Source organism: Amblyomma americanum, chromosome 8 (genome assembly GCF_052857255.1).
Source record: "Amblyomma americanum isolate KBUSLIRL-KWMA chromosome 8, ASM5285725v1, whole genome shotgun sequence".
NCBI classification, from domain to species: Eukaryota; Metazoa; Arthropoda; class Arachnida; order Ixodida; family Ixodidae; genus Amblyomma; species Amblyomma americanum.
The window spans coordinates 42,746,689-42,758,179 of record NC_135504.1 but is presented as its reverse complement, the minus strand read 5'-3'; the positions used below and the strand labels follow the sequence as shown (position 1 = coordinate 42,758,179).

The window sequence follows — 11,491 nt, the reverse complement described above, 5'->3', positions numbered from 1 at the left end:
GCTTAATGTGAGCACTATTGCAATTAAAATTTGGCAGTGCTTTCAGAAATTTTAAATTATCGTTATGAAAGTGGGCACGTTGGGAAGCTAAGTGTGGAGACACTGATTTAGTTCATCTCTTCCTTTGTAAAGCAGGCATTAAAAGGCTACGCCGCGCGAAGCAAGCTGGGAAGAAAAAACTAATAGTGAATGTTAAATTTAAGAGCACATGAAGCCAGCACCTGATGCTGTAGGAGACCAGCTTGCAAACTGCACAAATTATACTGACTTGTTTTCGGTGCCATTATTACTAGTCGATAAGCTCTATTTTTTTCATAGTCTCTTTAAGTACAACTATTCCCTTTGCTAGGCTGTCTTACGTCAGCAGTGGGCAAGAACCGGGCTCATTCCATACATGGAATGCAAGGAGGATGCCACTGACGCATGATGTGCAACACAGCTTTTGTCTGACAGTTTTTTTGCAGCATTGGTTAGTAAAGCACCGGAGTGCAGCGGTGTTTCAAGAATAATTGATTATGCTCAAAGCCATGAACACGCAACGATGTCTCTCTGCAGACGCCTGGGCCAAGTATGAAAAGCATGTCCCTGCATCAATGCGGAGCAGTTGGACTCCAACAGCAGTGGCTCTGTGCAATGGGCACTCGGCGTCACCCATCGCGTGCGTGGTCTGGCAGCAGGTTACGGCTTCGTGACACTGGCTGCCCTGCAGGCCCCACGTGGTGGCGGCGATCGAGATTCGAGTGCAAGATTCTCGTCGGGCTCGGCACCAAAGGTACGCATGCATGTGAACTACTCACTAAACCAATGCACAGTTCCTCCGGCACTTGCTAAAATGCAGGATGCGGTTGTGCGTATATTAGCACGCATTATGCAAAAGCTGTTGTGTCACTGAACTGCCGCCTGGCGTGGAATCCGCTACCGCACGCCGGACGCGTCTGGATGGAGTGGAAATCGATTGATGCGTTCTATCAACGCTACTCGGTGCATTTGTGATCCCCTGGATGTCGACACGGCCCAGAGTGCGACAAACCGCAACGTAAACACTCCGGATATTTTGAGGAAATCGGAGTTTATCAGTTCATTTCGCCACAGGAGTTTCCAAGGCGCTGATTGCAGGCAAAAAAAAAGTGACCCAGCCAATGTAGAATATATTGTAACGGTACCCAGCAGTATGATGTTATCCTAACAGGGCTCGTTATGGTTAGAAACAAAATATTCAGGCATACGTATATTTTGTTTCTCAGAACTTGGAAGTGCATATTTTGGGTTTCATTGATCGTGCACATTCGCGAATACTTCCGCCCGTGGCTCTCGTAGAAATCTCAACTGTACCCAGATTCTCAACCAAATCATTTGTATGAGAGAAAATGTTTATGGAGTCAATATTATTTTTCATATAAAACATGATTTTAAAAATTACCAAAACCTCCCCAGGCCACCCGACGGCAGCCTTGCAATTTTTTTTCTATTAATGTTACTGCTTTCGTCCAAAGCGTTTCCTTTTGCTTTTTTATAGGAGCCTTAACTGCTCGATGCAATCGATGGAAACCCGTTGAAAGGTTGCGTTACACACCTGACGAACGGCATGCTTTCTTTTTTTTCTGTTAACCATTTTTCTATCGCCAAAAGCGTTCCCCGTTGCTTTCTACGCCAGTCTTAACGGCTGGATGCAAGCGATGGAAACACTGGTCTGGTTTTATAGGGGTTTAATGTCCCAAGGCGACTCAAGCTATGATTGACGCCGTAGTGAAGGTCTTCGGAAATTTCGACCACCAGGGGTTCTTTAACCTGCACTGATGTCGCACAGAACACGGACCTCTTGAATTTCGCCTCCATCGAAATTCGACCACCACAGCCGGGATCGAACCCGCGTCTTTAGGGCCAGCAGCCGAGTGACGTAACCACTCAGCCACTGCGGCGGCTAGATAGAAACACTATAACAGAAAAATTTAGCTACATATCAGAAGAATTGACCGTAACTTACAACAATTTTATACCACTACCGTACAGTTTTTCAACATTCATGATTTTGACCAATAATGTCGAAAGAGCTCGTGTTTTTAGTTCAGTTTCGCGCCGGTTCGGTTTTGTTTCAGCGTATCTTGGTGCCGATGTCACAATGAGTGTGCAAACTTTTTGTTTCAGACCGATCATACGCACCGCTAGGCACCACGACCTTCCCAGCAAGATTACCTTCCTCCTTCAGAAGACTGTGGGATGATGGGGACACCTGCACCAATCCAAGCTCAAGCCCAAGCTAGGTAAGTGGTGTGTGTTGAAGCAAAGAGTTAAAGCAAAGAGATTCGGGTGCCGTCTAGTTACTTTTGAATGAAGGTAGCAAAAGTTACCTCTGAAAACAAATGGAACAAGAAGTGTGATGCGCAGGTCTGATATATCGATGCGTCGATCTGCTCCAAGACATCTCGTAATTCAGGACATCTTTAAGCAACGGACACCACGCCTCATAAATTTTCAGCTCCGTCATACCTCTGTTTTCTACACTACTTAAACACGTGCAGCAGTTACACATGTCGTTGGAATTCCACTTACTGAAAATAAGCATTCTATGAGATGTTTGCAGAGGTCAGTCAAAGCCAGTGCATTAGACAGCTACGTGGAGAAACCGAAGACCATGACGAGATGAACGGCGCATATGCCAGATAATAACTAGTCGTTTTTCTATCTACCCACCGTGTACAGACTAATACAGCCAGTATAATCCGTGACATGGGTGTATGTAAGGACGCAACCTATCGCTTAAAATCTTCAGGCTACCATCAGCGTAATATATCACCACAACTGTACCCATATTAGAAATTTGTATTATTGGTTTCTGCAGGCAGCACTCGGCGCCTTGGATGTGGATGGATGCCTTCGTTGTGATCCTTTTCATGGGGGTAGATGCCTTCTTCCCTGCCATGAACTTGCCAAGCACATCCTGCGTGTTGACCCAGAAGCAAGCTGGCTTGAGAGGTCACCTGCTTCTTGTGCCGACACGGGTGAGTATTCATGTGGAGTTCTGTATTGGGTACTTGCTTATTGTTACATAAGATACCTAGGCAGTCTCTATGGCACATCCGGCCGCTTTAATAATTTTTGAACATCGAACTCTGATTCGCTCCCGTCGTTAGACGCATACATTGGACAAACGACAATACTCCGTGTTGACTCAGAAGTAAGTTGGCGAGAAATACGATCTGCTACAGTTCAAATTTATTCTTTAGGCGACGCGGGTGAATAGCCGTGCTTTATTTTGTGTGCCTACTGACTGTGACATAACAAAACTAGGTAATCTGTTTGGCACCTACTGCCGCTTTAGTAATTGTTGAACAAACGGACATCGAACTCTGAATCACTAGCATCATTAGACACAGACATTCGACAACCCCCTCTATTAACTTATCTACAAATGCGTAGACAATGTTGAATGCTGTAGCCTCTTATCTCCTGAACAGGCAAGAGGAACAGAAAACTCCTAACGTATCCACAACTATATAGAGAATATATTATAGATAACAGAAGAATATTTTACTTTAAATAAAAAGTGAGTGAGTGAAGCTATGTTAATGTAATGTGCTGGCTTCTACGCGTGAAAGCAGAAGGACGGGAAGAGGTGGGTTAAAGCTGGTTCAAAAAACCCGATTCCTTGGCATAAGTCTGAAGTGAGTCTAGCAGCACCCTTGAATACTAAGATGGTCCGCCCGGTGGCCAAATCCAGGCCTCGTTGGTGCCGTCGACGTGGGCCTTTCTAGGTCTGGCATCTGACTTTGAGAGGCTTCGTATCAATTCCTTTTTAACTGTAAGGCAACTTATGTCAATTATCGACATTCTTGTTCCGCGCCTTGTAGTCGTCAATATGTGCTACTTCGTCACTATATTTCATGTCAGTACCCAGAGGTTTCCAGTAAAAATCTTTGGAGTAACTGTGAGTAAGCTCCAGAAAAAAACAGGCGGCTCGAATGTATGTCTTGAAGCCCGAGTCCAACAACTCCTTTCTAAAATGAGGCATAGCATTTGTTGGACAAAAAATAATTACTGCTTGGGCTTCGAGGGGCATCATTGCCTTCGACATGGTCTTCTACTCAGCCGCTACTAATTGCGTAACTGCTGCTTAATTTGAGCACACTTGCTTCTCTAATTTGGTGGTGTTATCAAAAATTTCGAAAAGTCTTTTGAAAACAGACATGATAGGAAGCTTAGTGTGGAGGTAGTTATTTTTGTGTCCCTTCCTTTGTAATGCAGGCATTAAAAGGCTATGATGCGCAAAGCAAGCGGGAAGAAAAATTCAGAGTGAATGTTATTTACAAGCTCATCAGGCCAGCACCTCGTGCTGCAGGCGACCAGGTTACAAACTAAACAAACTATACTGACCTCTTTTCGGTGCCATTATTTTGATGGAATGAACACATCTTTTTATTCACCAACTCCTTTCAGTACTACAATTCCTAATGCTAGGCTGGCTTCTGTTGGCAATGGAAAGCACTGGGCTCATTCCATACATTGAACTGAAGGGAGATGCTATTTACCCATGATGTGCAAACAGCTTTTGTGTCATAGGCAGCTGATTTACGTCATTGGATTCTAAAGTCCCTGACTGCTGCGGTATTTCAAGAAGAGTTGATTATGGTCAACGCCATGAACGTCCAATGATCTTTCTGCAGAACGCTGGGCCAAATATGAGAAGCTTGTCCCGGCATCGCACTGGCGTAACACGAATCCCCGAGCGGAGAATGCGGGCCTCGGGCAGTCGGCGTCACTGATCATGTGCACGGTGTGGCTGCAATTGGCTGCCATGAAGGTTCCACCTGGTGGTCGCCTTCGAGTAAAAGGCTCTGGTTCGACTCGACACTCAAGGTACGCATGCGTGTCAACTTCTCGCTGAGTTAATGCACAAGTCCTCCCACTCAAGCAGCAAGCCAGTATAAAGCTGTGCTTATATTGGCACGCAATAAGCGAAAGCAGTTTTTTCAATGCCATGCCTCGTTGCCTTCAATTTTCTACCGTGTGCAGACCGCATCTGGATGCGGGGGAAATCGACCAATGCGTTCTTCCAAGGGTTCGCGGTGCATTTGAGAGCTCGAGGAAGTCAACACGGCCCGCAGTGCGACCAACCGCACCGAAAACACTCCGCGGAGCTTAAGGAAATAGTTTTCTCAATTTGTTTTACCACAGAAGATCCCACGCCGCTCATTGCAGTAAAAACAGCAGCGATCTAGCCAACATAGTAGCCATTGTAATGGTACCCAGCAGTATGATGTTATCTTCACTGGGCGCTTGGTTATTGCTAGAAAGTAAATTTTCAGGCATGCGTGCATATTTTTTTTCTCAGAGCTTGGGAGTGCATATTCTTAGTTTCACTGATCGTACAGACTCGCGAATACTTCTGCGCGTGGCTCTTGCAAGAATCGGCTTTTTGGATATGTACCCTGATTCTGGACAAAAGCATTTGAGCCGGAAATATTTTATGGAGTCCATTTTTTTCATGTAATGTAAGATTTAGGTACAGCAATGAATATATCCGCAGACAAACCGACGGCAGTCTTTCGATTTTTTTTTGCTATTATTGTTACTCTTATCTCCAAAAGCGTTCCCTTTTGGTTTTATATAGCAACGTTAAATGCCCCATGCGATCAATATAAACACGTTAAAAGTCAGATTGTAAAATTGCTGGAAGTTTTTTTTTTCTTGTTGACCTGATATCGCGAAGTCTTCCCTGTCAGTTTTCTGGGCACTCTTAACCTCACGATTTGAGTGACGGAAACACTACAGAGAAAGATTTAGCCACATATCAGAAGAATGGACAATTGCCAGCCATATTTTTATACCACTATAGAGTTTTTCAATATCCAAAAATTTTGTCCAAAAATGTCAGACATGCTCTCGTTCATAGTTTAGTTTCGCGCCGGTTAGGTTTTGTTTAAGCTTAATGTAGCATTGGTGTCACAATGAGGGCGCAACATTTTTTTTTTCAGACCAATCGTGGCCATCAGTCCGAACCGCAGATTTCCGAGCAAGAACAGTTTCCTCCTGCTGAAGATGACTATGGGATTATGGCTGCACCTGCACCAGAGCTCAACCTCAAGCCCAGACCGGGTATGTGATGTGTCTTGAAGCAAAGAGTTAAAGAAAAGAAATTCGTTTGCCGTCTAGTTGCTTTATAGCGAAGTTCGCAAAGGTTATCTGTGAAAATATATGGCACATGTAGTGTGATGCGCCGGTCTAATTGCCAATCTAATTGCCTAAACTTGACCATAGGCTAATTTGCTTCTTAATGTCATCATGATTGTCTGTAATCTCGCAGCACTATTACAAAACTTCACCTTATCTTTTGAATGCGGGCACGATAGGAAGCATAAAGTGGAGGTTCTGATTTTTTTCATCCCTTCCTTTTGTGGCCCAAGCATTAAAAAGCTAAGACGCGTGAAGCAAAATGGGACGGCAAAATTCATAGTGAATGTTTAGTGCTGAGGGCAACATTCGTGAAGGGAACACGACTGTATGTAAGGTTTCATAAACATGGGTGCCAACGTGTCCCCTGTTGCAAAAAAAGCAGAAAACAAGTGTCCTTAGAATCATGAATTTCTATCAGTTTCGTCCGAAGATCGCAATACCGAAGCTTTGCTTTTAAAGTGCCCTTTTCTGACGGAAAAAATCCTTTACACTCACGGTTCTCTTGACCGCACAAAGCAAACCATGAGGTGAAAATTGAATAGTACCTCGGCTTATTTCATTTCAGCAAACAGAAGTCATATCATTCAGACCCGGTGTACTTTAAAGCGAGAGCTTGGCTCGGGGTTCAACTTCTGATTTCGATGTGGATGAGAATATGCCCTTCAATGCCTCACAAGTAAACCAAGCTTCACTGCGTGGTGGTATGGCCCTAGCTATCGTAGCATGAACACGTGATTATGACTATGATCATTGAGTAGCTGACCTTGACATTTGACCCTGACCTTGACATTTGATTTGAGCCAATGGGCACCAGGTCCAGCCGAACTGAACTGCGTGGTGTTATGGCCCAAGCTATGGTATTATGGTCACTTGATCCTATCACTATGACCATTGGATACCTGACCTTGACCCTTTACCTTCATCATTCACAGAGACAGAATTTGAGACACTGGAGGCCACACCTATTAGAGCTTTCACTCGTACAACTAGGCTCAAGCCACTTTGAACCCCAGCCATTTTTTTTGCCTCGTACTGAATACTACACTTTACTCTTGCACTTGCAGAATGGCCAGCCACGACAAGATGTTCGATGGAGCCTGCCCTGGAAGCTAGCTTAGTCGTCTGCAATATGCGTGTGGTTGCACCAAAATGTGAGCCACAGTGGAGACAGTGTCGCAGCCTCCATCTTACTGCAACGGCCCGGTGAGCCACTTCTGTCGATCCTGTTTCCTGGTTCATTGACATTTTCAACAGGTTTGTCGCGTGGACGAGCAGGTCAGAGCAAGCGCACTACAGGTGGTCGCAACAGCAGGTGATTGGTTTGCTTCGCTTAATGCAAATTTACCAAGCGCAGATTTTTAATCCCACAGTTGGCATCCCGTAAAGCAACATCAGCAAACATTTCAGGGCTAAATGCATGTAAACTGAAGGCAGTAAAGCCGCCCTCCAATTCGAGCGATCGGCTGTAGTGGAATTCAGAGCAACCTTGCTTGATTTCTGTCTAAAAATGCTGCCGCATGGTAAAAGTGTTCCGCAGGGATACGCCAGATCTTGGCACCACTGAAAACAGCATTGCTAGCAACTCGTATTAGCCAATATTGAGTAATCACTGATTCGCATCCACTAGAGTGTGATTCGGAGATGAAAATAAGGTAAATTACCCAAATACTTCCTGTTTCAAATGTCCTCCCCAATTGTGCATTTGCACGAAATAAACTGGAGAGTGATTTCGATGGCATACTGAACTAGGACAGGACAAATGACAGACTCAAACGCTGGCTGCAAACTTCAGTATTTAGTTTTCGTGTTTTTTTAATGGGTGGGGGGGAAGAGGAAAGGGGGTTCACTGTGCAGTTGAGGTATTCGCCGACAAAATAAGGCCCTTAATGCGCCTTTCCTCTCCTCAGAAATAACGGAGAGTCTAAATCGTGAATAAGACTTGACTGAGAACTACTCTATCTAATTTGCTTTGTGCAAAAGCACCCAGGAGTGCTGAGCTTCCCTGAACCCTTACAAAAATTATAGACAGTGTAGAGACTCTCCATAGACTTCTGTCTACAAAGTCTATAATCTCTCTATAAAGTAACAAGAGAGAACAGTCTATAGCAATACAAATCTCATTGACAGTCTAGAGACATTCTATATATTTATGGCCATACAGTTTTAGTTGAATTTTGCCTGTGTAGAGTCTACAGACTACAGATAGACAAAAAAGTATCTATAGGAATGCAATAAAGTCTATAAGAAGTCTATAGACTGTCTATAGACATTTTTATAAGGGCAGTATCAGTCAGTGTTGTGGAATAATGGTTGCTCTGTGACGAACCATGATAGTGCGATGCAGTTAGTCCCCCTAGGCAGACGCCCTTTATGATTTTGGTGCTTCTTGTATTAATGCTCTTCATTTTTTTACCAGCCACGGGTCAGCCACTGTAGTTGCCATTGTCGCGAAATTCTGCGGCTTTGTGCGTATTGGTATTGGAGCTGTCCATGAACTTGTCCGAACCAAATGTCGAAATAAGCTCGTTTTTCGCACGCCCAGTATCGCCAGTGACTAGTCAGGCAGATTAGGACGCATTTTGGTTAATTGTGTCACCTTTCCTCCCCGGCACAAGGTGGCGTGTTCATTTACCGAATGGCGAAAACATTTGACTAGAGGTTAGACTAAGCATTTTTAGACTGCTGAGTGTTCGCAGTGCGTTAGAGTGCCACCGTGTTCCTCCCCGAAGATTTAATTGTTCTCAAAAGGAGGCAACAATCTGTTGTCATCCCTGTGAGTGCATTAGTTTAGTCGTTACGCACATGATGCAACTAATAAATTAACATCAGCGAGAAGGTGCAGCAGCTGTTTCCAACATAGTTTTAAAGCGAAAGCTTTGCTACTCCCCTCTCTAGCTTCGCCGCGTGCGCGGGTTTGACCTTGTACCGAGGAGAATCCACGTGAAAGCTATGCCTTCACTCGGCCGCTGCTGCCGAAACCGAGTGCTCGCCACTTTTCCTTTAGGCCATTGGCGTTCATTGTCTTCATTGGCGTTGGCGTTGATAATGTTCAAGACTGGTTTTGAAGAAAGGAAGGGCGCATAACTGTCTCCCTGAATCGCGCTTTGAGGTAGGAGGCGATGGTGAGAGGGTGAGAGAGATGTGCGATGCACGCATTAGCGCTGAAAACTTTCTGGCACACTTGTGGCACTGCAGCTGGAGGTCGCAGCATTCATTTGGAGACCAACCTCTCGCAATCAGCCATTAATTTAACTGCCACTTGCCAGTGTTGCAGGTTGGGCGTGCTGCTTATCCATTATGCGGAACGCACTCAACGTTACAAAGGCAAAGCCGCGCCTACTTGCCCGATACACTACAGCTTTCGCTCTCTTACCAGGTTCAGCAGTAGTTGAACTGCACCTAATTTTTTTTCACTACACGCATGGTTATCTGTATGCACGGCCTTTTCAGGAAGCTGACTCTCGGGATGTGCAACATGACTCGGAGTCAATTGGGTCGCTTTTTCTGCCCTGAACTTGGCGAGCTTTGAGGTGCTTCTTCTGCTGGCAGCACCGTAAGTGATAAAAATGTTACGTTCATCATTGAATGAGCAAGAAATTTTGTTCAGTATTGAAAAGCATTTCATGTGGCTATCGCCTCGAATATGCGTCATCCTTTTTCGCACATTTTTTATGTCAGACAGCCTTTCAGAGCTAAGATACAAAATTGCACAAAGGTTATCGCTCTGTACCGCTTGATTCACTCACTTGCGCTGATGAATGCAATATCGTTTACTCGTAATTATTAATGAAGAAGCATTATATGCCTCATGTGAAGAAAAAATCGTCACCAGAAGTCCGCAAAATGCGTCCACAAAATGTCTGCATCCAACGTGACACAATTCCAAAAAATAAATTTGCAGCATTCGGGTTCGAACGCAGGCCCCTCTGGGTGCCAGGCGCCCACACAACGCATATGACACGAATGGTCTTTTTTCTTTTGTATTGCATGGAAATCAGTCCCGTTGAGCCACCAAATTCTTCACGTACACACGCACTATTTCACAATGCAGACATACATTCTCATGTGTTCGCACACTGCACTCTACCTGCACACCAAATTATTTTAGATGACTCAGGCTAGACGACGACGACGCCAGAAGGTAGCGTCAGCCATATAACACCCTAGAAGCAATTGTGCACGTTTGCAGTTGACGAAAGCACACAAAAAAACTGTGACTTTGATAATAGAAAAAATTAATTTCCTCTGCATTGCAGGGAGCCTTAAAACACGCTAGACATTGGTGCTTCCAGCTTGCTGGGTGTCGCAGAAATTTAGGGAAAATTGGCACGAACTGAACAGCACCGGAGATACAGTGACAAGCACAGCTGGTAGGAATTGCCCCACATGCAAAGCGTCTTAGTGTAACCAGAAGCCATAGATTAGGGAAAAAAAACACAATCACATTAGGAATCTCTCAGCAGAAAATATGCTTTCGCTGTCGGAAAGACCTCAGCATCACAATGGTGGAATTTACGCTAAAAGTAACCTCCAGCAAAACTAGTCCCGTGATAACTTTCATTTTATCTTTTCTATTGAACACCGTTGTTTTGATTGCTCTTTTCTTTTTTTTTCAGGGGTTCCAGGTAAAGTATTCACTTTCCTCGATCTTGTAACGAAGTGAACTTTCCTACACCGGCGCCTTGTTTAGGTATATGTGGTGTTTCCCAGTGCTTTCTTCTCCTCACGGAACTTAAAATTGAAGTGAGTTGTTCATACGATAACGTAGGGACGCACTCATGGCCGATCAGTCACTCGGGTCTTAATGAGGTCACTGTTCTTTAGGCATCAGTGTCTCGCATTTAAAACTACGAACTCTAAGGTACACATCATTTCGCCCTCTTGAAACGACTGCGCAGTTATTTTGATAGTGTCCAGTAATCTTAAAATTTCATTGCCATAGCTTCTCATTGCTCGGCACAAGTGGTTACAGCAAGAAATGTGGTTGTCCGTTGTGGCGACGGAATCATAACGCTATCGTTTTCAAAAAGTTATGACAGGTAGTCGGTCTCAGTTGTGTATCATCAAGTCCAGTGGACGCTTGTCAAGTAAAACTGTGTACTGAAGGGAAACCACGGTGCCGGTTTAATTACGGAATAATTTTCTAGTATGGCAATGCACACGATCAAGAATTCAAATTGATCAAAATATGGAGCGCTGTTCTAGGCTGTGTCCGCAATTAGACCGCTGATTCTCCTCCTAAAGTCATGATTTATCCATTACTATCTTATCAGTCTGGAAGCGGCATGTTTCCTCCGAAAAAAAAAAAATCCCAAAGTGC

At 44.4% G+C, this 11,491-nt stretch overlaps 1 protein-coding gene and 1 long non-coding RNA gene across 2 annotated transcripts; both read left to right on the top strand.

Annotated features, from left to right (window-relative positions):
* Positions 1-647: 647 nt before the first annotated feature.
* On the top strand, positions 648-4,848 carry LOC144100255 (uncharacterized). Its single transcript, XM_077633261.1, has 4 exons — positions 648-772; positions 2,146-2,261; positions 2,840-2,999; positions 4,662-4,848. Exons 2-4 carry the CDS (start codon positions 2,218-2,220, stop codon positions 4,758-4,760), a joined length of 303 nt encoding a protein of 100 aa, XP_077489387.1. The 5' UTR covers positions 648-772; positions 2,146-2,217; the 3' UTR covers positions 4,761-4,848.
* A 1,145-nt stretch (positions 4,849-5,993) lies between these two features.
* On the top strand, positions 5,994-9,725 carry LOC144101149 (uncharacterized). Its single transcript, XR_013307942.1, has 3 exons — positions 5,994-6,093; positions 7,236-7,374; positions 9,622-9,725. It is a non-coding gene; the product is annotated as an uncharacterized LOC144101149 (long non-coding RNA).
* Positions 9,726-11,491: the final 1,766 nt, after the last annotated feature.